Genomic DNA, 16,973 nt, shown 5'->3' with positions numbered 1-16,973 from the left:
CATCTTGGTGCTGTGACCACTTCTCTGAGGAGCCTCTTCCAGTACCCAATAACCTTATGGATGAAGAACCTTTTCCTAATATCTAATCTAAACCTCCCCTGACGCAGCTTCATGCTGTCACTGGTCACAAGAGAGAAGACATCAGTACTTGCATCTCTACTTCCATTTGTGAGGAAGCTGTAGACTGCAATGAGGTCTCTCCTCAATCTCCTCCAGGCTGAACAAACCAAGTGACCTCAGCCACTCTTTGTATGCCTTCCCCTCAAGGCCCTTCACTATATTTGTAGCCCTCCTTCATATGCTCTTTAATAGCTTTATATCTTTCTTATATTGTGGCACCCAAAACTGCACAGAGAAGGCCACACCAGTGCAGAGCAGAGCAGGATAATCACCTCCATCGACTGGCTGGCAGTGCTTTGCCTGATGCCCTCCTGGACACGGTTGGTCCTCCTGGCTGCCAGGGCACTGCTGACTCTTATTCAACTTGTCATTGACCAGGACCCCTAGGTCCCTTTCCACATTTGACTTTTTTTAATGTTAAGATCATGTAATGGAAGTCAGGAATCTTCTTGATCCAAGTTTATTACATATACAGTGTAGAAACCTTAATGAAAAGAGAGCAAAGACCCAATTTCTCCTGTAATCTGGTGTGGAAGAAAGCTACAGATTTTGAGTTGTCCTGATCTCCTGAAAATACTGGCTCCTTTTCCCTATCACCTGACTGTGTGAGTTTTCTGCCACACACCTGCTGAGCTTTCCATTAAATGGTGCTTACTGTTTATGTTAGGTGAGGTCTGAGTGCTCCAGCCAGGTGGGTAACATAAGAAGATTTAGACGTGTAGTCTGTGAAGGGCACTTTACTCTGAGTATGCTCTGCAACAGCATTTAAGATACCTGTTTCTTGTGCTTTTTTCACTATCAAATGAAAAGATGGTGTGTGAGTTTAGGTGCTTGCACTTAATTTGACTTATACTTCATTTCCTAAATTCTTTCTTAGGTCAGAGTCCACAGCAACTAATACAGTAATGACATTTGGTGAAGCTGTCACCTGAATTCAGATCTCAGCTTGAGTAGCGTTATGATGAGTACCTGCATTTGAATACATCAGTCAGAGCGTCAGAGGCTGTGGGCTTTGTGCTCCCCTATGCAGGATGCTTTGCACATGCACCTCAGCTGTGGCTGCAGCCAGTCCGGTGTGCCCAGTGTTGGACTTTCTGCATATCAGTGGTGCAGACCATAAGACCTTCCTATAGACCTCTGCCTTGTGGTGGCATGGTTATGTATGGATATAAAAGGAAGGTCATTTCCAGCACAGTCCTTGATAAATTTTGCTTGCCTTCTTCTTTGTTTATTAGTGTTTCCAGACCAACCTCATAATCTCCTAAACTGAACACAGTTTTGGTTATAAAGAGAATGTTTAATAGTGTTTCTTTTAGATTTCCAGCCTGGTTTAACCCTATGGGTGATGCTGACTGCAGAAGGGTACTCTGTTTTTGTTCATACATGTGTACACTGGAAGTGATAGCTGTACAGTGAAAAACAGAAAATGTAGTACTGTAGTGACACTGAGCTGGAAGAGGAGATAGCAACTTTAGCTTTAGCATTGGTCTGTCTCTGTGTGGTAACTTGGGCTTTCATCACTAAGGAGGATAATCAATACTGGTGATAATGGGAAACTCTTCTTTATTTCTGGCAATAACTGTGACTCATCTGATCTAAATAGAAAATAGAAATGGGACTTCTGGCTGGGCAACAGGTTGGCTAGCAAATTCAGGGCATGAAGCACCTGTGTTCCAGACATGAACAGTCCTGTGTCTCCGCAGCAAAGCCATCTGTGCCACAGGTTGCTTGCCAGATTTTTCTGCAGAAGGAGTTTATCTATTAGAAAGATGATTCCACAGTTCAGTGTGGATATGTGCCACTTTCAGACAATCCACGCAGGAAAGATAATGCTGCCCATTCAGTGGTAGCATCTGTTCTTTGGCATACGCTTTGAATATGATCATTGCTCGTGACTTGCTGCTGAAATATTGCAAGTACCATCATGATTTAAATAGCATTCAAATTACAGGGTGTTTTTATGTGTTCTCTGCTGTTTCAGAGCAGCAGGTGAGCATCACCAGTATCTCCATTCTTCTAGTGGGTAAGTTGAGGTATAAGTGGAGTATATATTTATTTCCTGCACATATTTTTGTGTTGTATCAATGCCAAAGACAGAAGTAATGAAGAAGTTTTATGAATCCTGGTTTGGTATTTTTACCACTAGAATGGTGGTGTTTTCCTCAAAACATATCCCACAGATACAATACTGTTGGCATGGTCACCTAATAAATGTAGAACTGTAGAGTAATACTGGACCTGTGTCCTTTATGTCCCATCATTTAGTGAGGTTTCAATATAACTGTTTCATTGTTTATATTTGCAGATATTCATGGCAAGGAAAGCCATTTGATCCCATAATCTGACTTCTGGGTCAGCATCGATTATGGAGAGTATCAGTCAAAACCTGCAGTGTGTCTATAAGTTCAAGTCAAGTGAAATTATGTTCTTGTTTTGAAAAAGGTCTTCATTTAGTGGTTCCTGCTTACTTTGTTCTGATGTCAGAGAAGAATATAAGAATTTATGAGATAGAATTTGAGTTTTTAAAAAGGCTTTCCTAACCTAAATAAGTTTTCTCCCTGATAGTTTGATAGTGTATCGAGATCCCATCTACATGTGTTCTTTGTGTTTCAGTAATTTTGAGTTCAACTGGTCATTTTTACCCATTTTTTATTTAATTTGTCTGCATGTTCAGTAATCCTCAGTGGGTGAGCCTCAGGAATTTTAGAATGAAGGGGTTAAAGTAGAAAGAAGTCATTTTATCATTTGCATAAAACTAAGCATATTTGTAGCACTTCAAATAATCTTGTTGGTATTTAAAGCGCCAGAAAAATTCTAACATCTCTGATTAGATTGAATCTAATTTTCCTGATTTAGATATTAAATAGAAGCTGTAATTAGTATCTGATTCTCTTATGGAACTTTATTTTTAGGGTATGCATGTATTTTATTCATGGTTAAACTATCCTACAAGTGTTTAGTAATACTGATATTTTGGCAGTGTCTAGAGAATGAGGTTTTGGTGATGAATGTCTAAAATAGCCTAAATGCCTAAAATACCATTTCTTTCCAGTTCATGGTATTTTAGAGGTCTAGACGGGAGACCCAACTTGCTGATTGTGACAGTCTGACTTCCAGGACTAACTCTGTTGAATTGTTTTCATGTACTGTTTGTAAGCTATTGCATGACTACTTCTTCATAGTTTGAAGCATCTCAGTATTCTGGTGCTGGAGGAGGATGGCTGTCTGTAACATTCTCTAGTTAGTACATATCTTCTGGTGATGCAGGCAGCAAATTTTGTCTACTATGCAGACCGAACTTTGTTTTCCTTATGCTACTGCTTATGGCCAAAAATAAACAGTGTGAGTGTCTAAGCCTCAGATCTTCTTGATAGGGCTGCTGGACTTCGGTGCAACCCAGAACTTCTTTATTTTATTTTGCCATAACCTGAAGTAAAATGCTAAAATGACCCGTGTTTGTCAGAACCCTTAAACTTTGGGGTATGTTGGACCCCATCAAATCCCCAAATGTATAGCTCAGTAAAAAGAGTATTCCCTAGGACTGGAAAAGAGGAATGCTTGAATTTTGGTTTTCCCAGCAATGTCAGCATAAAGATTCCTATCTTGGGTATTTCGAGCTTTTCCCTGAAGATCCATCAGGTCTGGATGCTGGATTATTCCTCCTCGGCTCCCTTTGGACCATGTAGTGTCTGTCTGCTGTGGTCATTAGCTACACCTTAGTCACACCGATCTTATATTTTCACCATTGTAGTTCCCATATTAAATCCACATGTGACATCTCCATAATCTTCTCAAGGGTGCATCACACGTGTGTATCTGTCATGTAGCTGGTCCTTTGCTGTGGGGGGAGTTACATAATTCTCCCCTGCAGCCCAGACCCCTGGGCATGTTCACCTCACGTGTGCAGGACTGACCACAGCTGATGCTTGTAGCACTGCTCTCTGGATGGCTGTGGAGGGTGCTGCGGTCTAGGCAGTTTTGGAGAGAAATTTTAGACTTCCTCACAAATTTTTCTCCAAAGAATTGATTTTCATTATTTTCCCTGGTCTTAAAATGGGCTTCAGTTCCTCTGAAAGCTGTCACCTATCAGTGTACCCCTATTAAAATGTAGCTATCACAATCCTGATAAACAGTTACATGCCCTACTGTTTCCTGTGGCTTGTCATGGAGTTCCCCTCAGCTGCTATCACAATGTGCGAGCACGGTGTCACTTGTATCACCTGAAAATAGACCACATTAAGGGCCAGCCAAGAGCCCTTTCCTGGTAGACTTCATGACTATTTATGTGACATCTCTTCCAGGGCTTAGAGTTTGACATGTTTAGGCATCCTTCCAGTCTGCTTTCAGTCTGATTTTCCAGCCTTTTGCTGTCCTCTTGCATCATGTGTGAACTGTATCTAAGGTGCTTCCAGTAGTATGAATGCTTTTGAGATTCTTCATCCCATATTTACTCATCCCATGTTAGGATAAATAGAGTCTCCCCAACTTTGTGTCCCCCCTAAGAAGGGCGGGGAGTAGGGGAAGACAATAGGTCTTCCTATTGTCAGGATGAAAGATCTGAGTAGCCAAGCAGTTGTGAAAGTCTAATTGGAAGTTTACTCAAGTATGAGAGGTTTCATGAAGAAAGACACGTAATTTACCTGTAACTTCAAGTTTGACCATTCCCCTGGAAAATGAGTGATTGGGACGAGGAACTGATAGAGAACCAGGGATGAAGGAGGGAAGCAGAGCAGGAACTGCAATCCCTCAGAGATTGGATCTAAGACTATGCACCCAGGAGAGACTAGATTTAGTATCCTAATATGAGAAATATTTTCTGTTGATTTTAACCACAAACACCCTCCAAAACCTGAGGAACCTTTATTTTCAAAGAAATGTTTCTTCAGAAATTCATGTTTATTTTGAGTTACTGGTTTCCTTTTTCTCTATTTTTTCCCATAGTGTCTCTGTCACACAATGTCTGTTGTGTTGACTCTAAGGCTGTGTCTTGTTCCCTTAAATGAGATCAGTTGGGTATGCAGGAAGCTTGCATGCCAGTAGGGAAGGAAGGATGTCCTGCTGAGTATCCTCTGGGACAGCAGGTCAGAGTGACTGCCAGAGAGAGGAGTCACATTAGGGAACCAGTGGCTTAGCTCCAGGAAAAAGATTGAGAAACTGCAGTGGTGAGTAGGGGTCAGACAGTGAGGGCTCAGTGAGGCAGAAGCGATTTTCCTGAGGTCTGGAAGACCCTGATCTGACTTGTGAAGTCATTGAATGATTTTAAATTTTAAGCCTAAAGTTAGGGGTTTTAGATGAAGCCTCTCAAAAGGGCAGAGAAAAAAAAAATCAAGATTTTTGCTGACTGTTGTGGAATTCAGTGCTGGAAAAAGTCCTTTCAAAGTCTTGAAACAGCTTGAAGCAGCATAGCAATGTTAGGAGTGCCCAGACATTTAAGTTTGGTAGATGTCATAGGTATTTTAAACAAGGTAGTGAAAATAGTTAGCATTCTACTGATCAATTCTTCCTACGTCGTTTTTAAAGAAGGATTAACTCAAGAGAAAGCCAGAAAGATCTCCTAGTGCATTTTGCTGTGGAAAAGATGTTAAATTCAGCCAGCAGAGGCACTTTCAGATGAGAGCATGCGGTACCATTGCAACTGTACATCTGGCTTTTATTTTGTTTTTGAAGGAAATAAATAGATGTGAAATTTAGAACAACATTAAGACTTCTTGATGAGTGAACAGCACAAGCTTCACTTAGATACATGACCTACATAGCATGGCAGTGGGTAACATATTTTTGAGTTTCACAAAAGAAAACCATCTCCTTCTACTTTTCTCCTCCTCAGCTGCTCTCCAACAACCCGTACTGGAAGAAAGCACTGTATGTGATGGTCACCATGGCTTCACTTCTCTGTATGGATTTCAGTGTGGAAGTCCTTTAAGAAAGATTAGGAAAAAGTATGATGATTAAATCACCAAATTAGGAAAGTTGCTAGAAGTATTTGTAAGCTTGTTTTCTAATGGTTCTTTTCAAGAGTAGCTATCTTTCTCCTATTTTAGTACTTAAAGAAATGCAATGAGCACAGCTCAGGAGGAGGTCTAGTGAATATTAAGTAAAAGCCTGTAGGGATCTATCTGACTAAACACTTCTTGTGAGATGGTGTGATCAGTTATTTGTGTCTTTTTTTTAATGTGCCAATTAACATCTTGTTTGCCTTCTGATTTTTCCAGATATCCGTGGAATACAAGAATTTTTAGACAAAGTATCTCAACAGGGAATGGATGTAGCATTGCAGAAAGTAGAAAACAACATCAATAAAATGATCACGGGGCTCTTTGCCACTATGCGAATAGAAGAACTGAACCGCTACCGGGATACCCTGAGACGGGCTATTCTCATAATGAACCCTTCGACAGCCAAATCATTCCTAACAGAGGTATGTGTTCTAACAAGAAGTTATCTTCTTGTTTTGCTGACCAAGACTGCAGCTGTTTGTCAAAAGATTCAGTTTATTTGACTTCATAAAAATAATCAAACAAAAAACCCAAAATGCAAAGCCCAAGCTAGAAGTTAAAATATTCTCTCTTCAGAGATCAGCATGCACGGGTGGCTTTTTGTGCTTATCAATGTGCATACAGAACACTATAACCACATTCTGCACGAGCAAAAGCATTTAGGAAATATGCAGAAGAATTAGCCCTCAGACTTCTGTTTGAACCTCATAGGTCCTCTATTACCATTTCCTTTCTCATTGTGTCCCTCACTAAAAAATTCTTTACAACTGAAATTTTTATTATGATGTAGATATATATAATGTATATTTGTGGATAAAATGTGTTCACCTAATTGGAATTTAGTTTTTTACGTAAAATAATGTTTGATAATGATTTTTATTTACCACTGGGAGTAGTAGGGTGATGAAGGATTTGATTTGCATGAAGAATTCGAAATGATAGGCTGAAGTCATGTTTTCAAGCAATATGGACCATATTTTCAAAGAGTTCTTTGGAATTTAGAGACAGAAGACTCATATATCACATTTGACTATGAGGTGTGTAATTTTTTTAAATCAGTGGCATGATTCTTACTTAATACATGGCACTGTGCTGTTTCAAATGTGTTTTTTTACATGAGTGTATATTCTTCATCATCAACGAGTGCTTAAAAATCTACTTGTTTTCTGTTCCATTGAAACACACTTTCTTTCTTCAGTAAGATCTCTTTGGATCTGTTTGTAACTTGCATTACTTTTCTTCAATACTTCCCTATTGCCTTGGTCTTCAGAAATTGAAGCTTAAAAGCTACCTCTGCACATGTCTCAAGTGAATTTTAAGAACATTAGTTAGAAGATGGGTTTATAAGTTTCTTTTTCAAAATTTTGTTTGCCCTTGTGTTTTTTGGCTAGGCATTTCACTGTCCTCATTACACACTGAAGCTTGCTAATTCTGAGTAATGAAGGTTTGCTACTCTATCCAAATGTCTGTAGTGCTTTATAAGATGTACACAATTTGTCGGCATGTTTACATTGTTCTGCAGTGTTTTCATTACCCAGGTCACAAGTGTTTTATATTTTGGCAAGTGGCATTATAAGGTATTTCACATTTCAACTTGAAAGCAGCATGGTTCAGGGCTCTAACTACAATAGCTTTGTGAAACAAGACTCCTGTATTGTTCCTAAGGAGTAACATACTTTTTTTTTAAAAAAAGTACACTTTCTTTATAATTTATTTCTACATCTTTGAGCATAGTAACAAAGTCGTCATCATCTTTTGAAGTTGTCACATATATCTTGTCAAGAAAGTAGACAACCTATTTTAGAGTTCTCACTTTGGCATTGGCCACTCAAAACCCCCAAAACTGAAAGAAAAAAGAATAAAAAAACCCAACTCAACCAAATCCACAATCTTTGTCCCTCAAAAAAAAAATATTCCAAAACCAACAACAACGAAAAATCCTGAAAAAAGACTCACAATATTTCTTATTTTCTGCAATCTGTAAGACTACCAAGAAAGATCATTATATTCTTGTGCGAATGGGGTTCAAAGAGAGAGTCTCACATCAGGTGCCATGTTACAGGTTTTTGCCAGGATAAAGGCATTTACTTGAAATATGATATGTGCCTGGTAAACTGACAGCAGGAGCCTCTTCATAGGAAGAGTTACTCAAATAGTGTGATTACTCTTATACTTTATTTCTGTTGGTGACAAGGAATGAACTACATGACTGTGCTCCAATGTTAAGTCTTTACACAAGGAGAAACTTCCTGGAATAGCTTTACCAATGGATATTAAAAACTGTTATTTTGAGTTGAACCAGCAGCTGTACTGTATGGGCAAACAAACTAAAAACCTTATGGACTGCCAAAGGGTTACAAAATTCCCAAACAATTAAAATGTGGACATGCTTATTCCAAAGCCTATACCTTGTGCATGAGTAGTTTAGCTTGGAAATTTAGTGTAACCTAGTGGATTTAGCGTGTAAACCTTATGAAGATAATCAGAAGAAACTGCATATGTAGAAAACTCCTTTGGGGTTTTTATGGCTTTTCTTCCCAGGAGATGCTTTTGGCTGCCTAGTTGGATTCAGCTGTCAGCTTCTCTCCCCAGACCTCACATAGTCTCTACTGCTTGGTGCCTTCTTAGATGACTGTTTTGGCTGAAACCCTTCATTGTTTAGCTGAGAAGAGGGTTCATTCACTCTGCAACAGCTGTAGTAAGCGTGGTCTTGATTACTATGCAAGTAACAACGATTCCAGGGTAAGAAGTCAGACACTGGGCTGTGTAAATAAGCAGTCTGTAAACTGGAGTTTGCTTGTGTAGAATTTATCTTTGTTCGGACTCTTTGGAATTCTGTATTGAATTCTTTTTTTTTTTTTTAAAGCAGTATTGCTTTTTTATTTTAGATTCTTCTTTCTCTCCAGCTTTTCTATGTCGAGAGCTTGCAGAGATGAGATCTATACTTATATACTCAATAAAATGGAGATTAAAAAGTAAATACACTTCTCTGGCTGTGGAAATAAAAGCCCACCTTCTGTTTAACTGTTATGTATTAATTTGCCTTCCATACAGCATGGAAAGGCAGGAAGACTTGGGAGCAAGTATCACAGCATCTCTCCTTACTGGCTAAAGGATTCATGTAAAGTGAGAGGGAGGGTGCAGCTGAATTCCCTATTGTCCTTTGTTTCTTTGAGCTGAGGATGGGAGAGCAGAAGGAAAAAAAAAATCTGCTGAAATAGTGACGTTCAGTGGGGCTAAGGAGTGTGGAGGTATGGAGCTAGTAGAGACTAGGACCTCTCCCCAGGTCAGTGTGGCAGCATCTCAGGAAATTCTTTGCCAGGGATATACTGGTGACTTGTTCAGGTTTTTTTCAGTAGAATGCAGTTTCTCTCTACCCTCAAGTAATCATTCAGGTCCCACAGGTGAACCAAAATATTGCCACTGAAACTTTAGTGATTATTAAAAACCACCTTAGAACCAAAACTTGCTATGCTGTCTGCTAGCCCTGGTGACTAATGTGAACTGCATGTCACTTTTTTTGCTTTATATTTTGAAGTGTTTTGTTTTTTTTTCTCATGTGTTCTTCTGATCTGTGATGAACTTGCAGGATATGAAAAGCCAAATAAGAAATAAGATGTCCTTGCCAGCTCAGCATGACAACAAAAATCCGGGGTCAAGTGGCAGAAAAAAAAAATGGAAAAAAAGAAATAAAAAAGTCACCTGGTTCTTTAGCAAAAGAGCAGGAACTCGTTGGGCCAAGAAAGTCTCTATCACCCTGTGAACCCTGTCATGAAGGCATCTCAAAATAACAGTAGGAAAGAGAAAAGAGAAAACACCCCTGTGTTGAGCCCGCCTTGCAAAGGAAGAACTTCTAAAGTCAAGTGTGAGAAGGCTGGTTAGGAGGAGAAGTAGACCAGGAAAGTCAGGTTGCAACAGAGGTTCTGGGGATAACAAAGCAAGTTCGGGAAGCAAGACTCTGGGAAGCAAGAATTTAAGCTGCAAGCCAGGTGTCCTCAATTGGGTCAAAATGTTGTCAGTACCTGTTTGCATACAGTTTTATTTCTGCTTAGCTAAGGAAACTACCTTATTATATAGTATGGCCAGTCTTCGTGAACGAAGATTTTGGGAAAGGTCTTTTACCTTTCCAGCCTGCGCAATGGATTTTTTAGGTGAGACACAGCCTGTGCTGAACTGAGCCCACCCTTTAATCCTAAGGTTCATCTGCCGGGGCCAAGCGAGCTTGGACAATGGCAGTGAGGTCCTCAGGACGTAGGTTTGTTTAGAGTGACCTTCTCATAGATGGATGGCCTCACAGGGCTAACGGGCTCCATCTGCCCGGGGGAGTATCCCTGACCGGGAATCGAACCCAGGGCACGGTGGTGAGAGCGCCACATCCTAACCTCTAGTGATCAGAAATGTCAATGTGTTCTTCTGTCCAAAGACTCAGGAGCTGAAAACAGGACTACAAAGGAGGGACTAATTCATCTTTTTAGTTGTAGAAAAAACCTGGGTCAACTAGCAGAAGACTTCACACATTGAAAATCCAGTAGGCCACATGTGGAAGAGCCTTAGCATCAGGCAGGGATTTTGCTGGAGTTTTGACAGGTAAGCTCTGGAAGGCCTTTGTCTAAGTGCTGAAGACACTACTGCCCCAGCTTCTGCTCAATGGAGGGATTACTAGCCCAGCAGACTCAGCAGATATGACTCTTCACTTTGCTGCCCCTTGCAAGGTCTCTTCTCTTGCTTCTGTTGCAGGGATAGTTGCTTCTTACATAAAGAGGTGAGAACGCTTTTTTCTGCGGCATTGAGATTCAGACGTTTATCTAGGAAAAAAATTTGGAGCATTGGTGATGTGTATCAGCCAACAAAGCTGTTTAAGTGCTAAGCCATCAAGGCAGTGAGCATTGACAGTTCCAAGATTGGAGAGTGCTACTCTTCAGCTCAGTGTACACTATATGGTTTGCGTAAATGAAAATAATAACTATTTATTTGCAAAGGTTCCACTCTGCAATAAACTTGAAGTTTCTGGACTCCACAGTGTCCAGACTCCAAGCATGCTAGAGATATTGGAAATGTTTACTGTTAAACATCTATTTAAAGTTAAGCTCATGCCTGCATGACAGAACTGGGTTATAATTATTTAAAAGGTATATTCAACAAAACTAGCTGCTGCCAAATCTGAGAGTTGTAGCAACTCCTGTGAGTTGACCTTTGTGTATGCAGACATGCTTATTGTACTTACTTCTATAGATGTTGTTTTATTTCTCTATATTTATTTTCAAAGAAAATTAAAGTTATGTAGCTTTCAGCATTAGTATAATCTACCACACAAGATTTTGCAAATAAAGTCCTTTTTTCTATCCCAGGCAGTCTGTCCCCCCCTACTGTGGGACAGTTCTAAAGTAAAGTTATCTTCGATGAAAAGAAGCTACACTGCTACTTTCATGAATAAAAGAACTCTTTATAAATGAAATGTTAAAATAGACAGGGAAGATTGAATAAAGCTTATAAATTAAGTACTGAAGAGTTCTTGCCATGTAGTGGGCAAGTGAAAAAAAAAGAAAAGTGAATGTTTAAGGAGCAAATGCAATTTAAATTGCCTCATGTTATTGAACATTCACTATGCTTTTTCTAATGGTTACTGTGAATAGAATGAGAAGTAACATTTTTCCTGTTAAACAAGATTATTTCTGGTGGCAAATGCCCTGGTTTTCATTATATTTGATTATTGTCTCTCTGCTGAAAATAATAGTTAATTTTAAATGTAATTATTTGAAAAAAATGCAGTTTTTTCTTTTAGTGACATAGTTATTGTTTTATGAGGTAGTAGATCAGTAAATTTGATCATGAATCAAATCATGGATTGTTTAGTTCTAAAGACAGGGATTTGCTTTAGTGTTAGATAGTGCTCTAACCAGACTTATTTCTTTAGGCAACTTATTTATTGTGAATTAGGAAAGTTTATTCAACTTCTCCAAAAGGCTTATTCAGCATTTGTGTGCCTAAAGTTCATGGAAGCTTAGTCTTTTTTTCTTTTTTCTTTTCCTTTTTTTTTTTAACACTTATTTTGTGATATTTTGATCATTGGGTTTTATATATATACTAAGGGAGGTTAGGAAAAAATTACCTAGGTTATTATTTTATTTTTTTTATTGATAAGAAAAATGTTCCTGTATTTAGTCAAACACATGATATACAGATATGAGGTGAAGTGAATGCAGCTGGAAATAGGAGCTAAGAATCCAAGGCACCTGTTTGCCACTTCCACTGAAACCTGCAGTAAAAATTCTGAAGTTTCCAGTGGGAGAAGATAGCAGTGATTTTTGTTCAGGTGTGGACAGCAAACATACACACCAGGAATATGTGGAAGACTCCAAACAAGTATCAGGTCCACATAATTAACCCTGCAGAAGACCTTATCATCTATTACTTCCCCTAATTTGCATGTGATACATGGTACCTTGCCTCTCTTTGCAGCACAGGTGAATTTGGAGCTATTAGTTACTGTTTGCCACAGGTGCCTCTTTAAAATGTTGTAAAACTGAGCTTTTGATCCTCTTCCATTTAAGATCTTCTGGTTTGCCTTTTGCATGGGTGCTGTAGGCTGCCAGTCCCAGGTATGTTCAGGAACAGGCATCAAGTTGGGATTTAGGAAAGCTTGATTTTTCTTCTTCTGCCATGCATATGTCTGCATACCTGTGTATAGTGTATATGAGATAAAAACTAACATTACTTTGTGTACATACATATATTTTCTGCAATGGTAAAAGCATATTCATTTACCCTGTAAACCCCACGCTCGGTTTTATGTTTTCAAATAAACTCTACTACTGGAAGAGTTTCTTCTTGTCAAGGCAACATAGAGATTGGATGAGCAAGGATTTGTCACTTGAATTCAGCAGTGATGGTCTGGAGAAATATGCAGGTTTTGTGGGAAACCTGTTCAATTTTCCATTAGGTTGAGGAGTGGCTTGATGGTTTGTCACATTTCTATGTACATCACGATTTTCTGGGCACTGCTGAGTGTGGTAGTAGCTGGTAGCCAGTTGTCCTAATAGTAATAAAAAAGTAATTTTTTAATCATATATATTGATGCATGATGCTTATGATGCATCAGATATGCAGCATCATTTCTCTCTGAGTTTTTCAACATTGTCTTTGTGAAATTCCTGATTTCCAGGAATTTTTAAACAATACTATTTGCATAAAATACAAGTCTGAAGTCTCTAAAGACAAGAGTTGGCAGTGATGAAAATGAATAATTGGCAGCAGACATATGAACTTACCTACTGCTATTTTTATCTCCTTTTCCTATAATTTTATCATATGTTTGTGTGTTGATTATACTGGATTTTATCTAGGAGTGATGGTCTTCATAGGCTAAAATCAGATTTTTCAGTCAGTGACTGCTTTTTATTCTTACAAGTAAGCTGACTGCTCTAGTCTTTAGGATCATCTTTCTCACCTTAGTGTTTGAGATTTTTAGATCTCCTGTAGAGCATAACTGCCATTTTGAAGTCCATTCTCTACACCATTGTTTGTGGTGGAATAAATCCTATTCAGCATACTCCGTTGTTATTTATTGTTGTTAATTACAATGTTATGAAATGTGTCTTCTGTCTTTCACCAGCATTAAGCACAGAATTTATAGCTGCAAATGGAAATGTAGCCTTGGTTTACTGCTTAGTCCAATTCCTTGCCTTTTTATGCTCTTGCATATAGGCCATCCAGATGATGGCTACATGACTGGATGTGAAAATTATGGGTTTTTTTCCCTAGGCTCAATGAATAGAGTTTAGATTTCAGTTTACATTAGAGTTTAGTTTTTAGTTAGTTGAGGTTTTATATGCATTTGCTTACCATAAGGTGAAAATTCAAAGATATAACATTTTAGTTACAAAAAAATGAAAGAGGAAAGTAAGTCTCACTGGTAAAATGAGTTGGCTTCAAAGGATTTGTATCATATTGTCATTACTGAACTATAACCTAAAGCAATCATTTCTGGTTTCATATTTTCAGGCACAGTGAAATTCAGTTTTGCAATGCAGTGTTGGAGTTCTTGGGAAAGAATGCAGTGCCTGCTGTAACTAAGGTCATTTATTTTAGTATCCAAAATGAAGAGAAAACATTGTGAGAAATCTATCCCAACACAGAGGGTCTACATCTAAAAGAGCAGGAGCTGGCAGCTGTCTGCAGGTCCTTTGCTCTGATATGAATTCTAGAACTAAGGCTGTACCTTGCTATTACTGAAAAGTAAGTTTGAATATCAGTAGGTTGGAGCTCAGCTGGCACATTTCTTTTGGCCTTCATGTTGCTTTTGTTTTTTGATTAAGGTTGCTAATAACAGCAGCTGAGGAAAAGCAGCATATGAGTATACTCATCTTTCAATCAGCCGTGCCTCATATGTGAAAAGTGAGGCAAAAGCCTGCCTGATGTTACAAGCCTGGTGATACCAATATACCCTAGGAATTGTATCATGGTTCTCTACACTTTTACATCATTTACTGTGGTGTTGGTGGTATAAGGAGACACTCATTGAGGTGTGTGTGCAAAGACAATATGACATATATTACTGCTAGATAGTCACATGATGTTGGTTTCTAGCCTCTGCCAGAGTATAGCACAATTGTGAGATATGAACAAGGTCTACCTCTTTAGTGACAGCAGTAGAAGATGTAGTGTATTATTTTTTTATAAAACCAAAACTTGTTGATAAAAAGTGCCCATACATTCATTATATAGATGTAGGCATGACAATATGTATGACTGTAATTGATCTGTGTCTTGTTATCAATACAAATATTTACAGTATCAGAATTTTGGTAGTTATGCAATAAAATTCTTCATCTTGGAGTATAATAAAACAAGAAAAAAACTCCACATATATAAGCTTTGACCAATATTTTTTATTGAAATCAGTAGTTAAACTGCTAGTGTGTTTAAGAGAAGAGGAGCTGTAGTGATTAAGTACAGAGTAGAAGATGTATTATGCACTTCATGAGAATCTCATAATATTTGCTGTTGTGCAAATAACTGTTTGGTTATGCTTTCCTGTAATTTCTTTCTATTACTCTTCATGGCTTTCAGTGAGTTGGTAATTGACATTTTCTTCTTTGGGAACTTGCTGGGTCTGCTATTTTCTGAACTAAAACAAATAATTGAGGAGTTGACCTCCCATGATCTTTAAAACTGTAATAATTCTTTTCTTCTTCACTTTTTGTCAGGTATTCCTTTGTTCTGCTTTCTTAAATTGCTATGATAGTTATTTATATTCTCCTGTTGTTATATCAGCGATTTTAATTGAATGTTATAATCTTGGTTACTGATTATCCTTCCTCCCTGCTTTTATAGCTTCACTGTAAACAGCTCTTGTTGAGTTCCTCTTGAGAGACAAATGTCTTCCCATAGAGAGTAAATTGCTTCAACCAGCCAAACAGAGTAAATAAATTAAAAAAAAGAGGCAACAAAATAAAGCACAGTAATGAAAAAAAGCTATTTCATACACCTTGGTAGAGACAGTCAGTGTGTTAAAGTACATATTATCCACATAACTGAGGGTGGCTGATTCATGTAGGTGTTACAAAAAGCATTCTCTGAACATCTGCAAAACTAATATGCAATTGACTGCCATGGGATGAGAGTCTTTTTGAAATAAAATGACAGCTAGAGAGGATTAGCTTATAGTGCAGATAAGATCTGACAAATTTCTAATCCAATTCTTCCTCCAAAGTGATGTTGTCTGATTGGCAGAACTGTTCTGCCTCCTTCCTTCCCACCAGAAAATAAAGGTATAGTGACTGCATTAGCTTACCTTAGTTGCCTTAAAATATAACTGATTTCCTAGCTGCCATGAAAACTCTCTGTTGAATGTTTCTAACCCTGAAGGACAATTAATTTACTCACAATCAATTAATATCTAAATTGCTTTGTCCATCTGTTAGACTGAAATGGGAACCAATAGCCATTATTTCTTCTGTATAAGTAATAGAAGATTAGTGCATCCCAGTTGCACTGATGAAGCTCTCACTACTTTGTCTAAAGTAAAGGTGGAAGTTTATGCCATATTCTTTTAATGTTCTAAAGATAAAAATATATCTTTAATATAAAATATAAAATATATATATAAAAAATAATAATTAAAATAATGATAATATATCTTTTATATAAAATATATATTTTATATAAAATGTAAAATATTACTTTTCATCTCTTTAGCTGTTCAAATTGATGTGAGGTCTTCAAACCTGATCTGTACAGTAGCTCCTAGTCCCCTTCAGAGTGTGATTCAGTGTGTCAGTCTGGCTGTAAACCATCCTGTGATTTATAAAATATTTGAGTCATTTTTGCCTTTCCAGTGAAGACCTGTTTCTCTGAATGCCCTCTTCATTTTGTCTCAGATGAAGTTAGACAGTCATCTGGAGGGTAGGTCATGCACGCTCAGATCTTTATCAGTGTCGTTGTCTGCCAGACTTTAAACTGGGCAGCTTTGAAGAACCAATGTGTGATAACTGTCAGCCAGGTTTGAACTGTGCACCTTAGAGCTCAAAGCATTAGCTAGTGTTGAAAAATCAAGTAACAGAGCCTGTCCATATTCTGTGGATCAGCACAAAGAGCCTGCAAAATAAACTCACTTGCTGGTTAAAATGTACACTTAAAATGCATACATTATACCACACTTCATATCCCCTGTTAATTCTTTGGCTCACCTCCAAAGCAATGTAAATGTGGATCTAATTTGTGTTTCATTGATTATTTTGTTTTTTAACAATTTCCCTTCATTTTAGGGAGTGGAAATTAATAATTATAAAATAAAATAATCTTTTATTGATGTATTATTTTGTGCATATTTGTCTGACGCATAGGTAAGCTAAAAAG

At 38.0% G+C, this 16,973-nt stretch overlaps 1 protein-coding gene across 2 annotated transcripts in view; it reads left to right on the top strand.

Moving 5' to 3' along the window:
• GRID2 (glutamate ionotropic receptor delta type subunit 2) overlaps positions 1 to 16,973 on the top strand; it is a 700,412-nt gene that overhangs the window by 419,620 nt on the left and 263,819 nt on the right. For both annotated transcript variants that reach the window (XM_027706551.1, XM_027706550.1), the window contains one exon: positions 6,333 to 6,538. In XM_027706551.1, the coding sequence (XP_027562352.1) occupies positions 6,333 to 6,538 (206 nt within the window). The remainder of the gene's footprint in view (positions 1 to 6,332; positions 6,539 to 16,973) is intronic.

The sequence above is a fragment of the Neopelma chrysocephalum genome, unplaced genomic scaffold, assembly GCF_003984885.1.
Source record: "Neopelma chrysocephalum unplaced genomic scaffold, ASM398488v2 Primary Assembly neopelma1_382, whole genome shotgun sequence".
NCBI classification, from domain to species: domain Eukaryota; kingdom Metazoa; phylum Chordata; class Aves; order Passeriformes; family Pipridae; genus Neopelma; species Neopelma chrysocephalum.
This window is presented reverse-complemented; position numbering and strand designations above follow the sequence as displayed.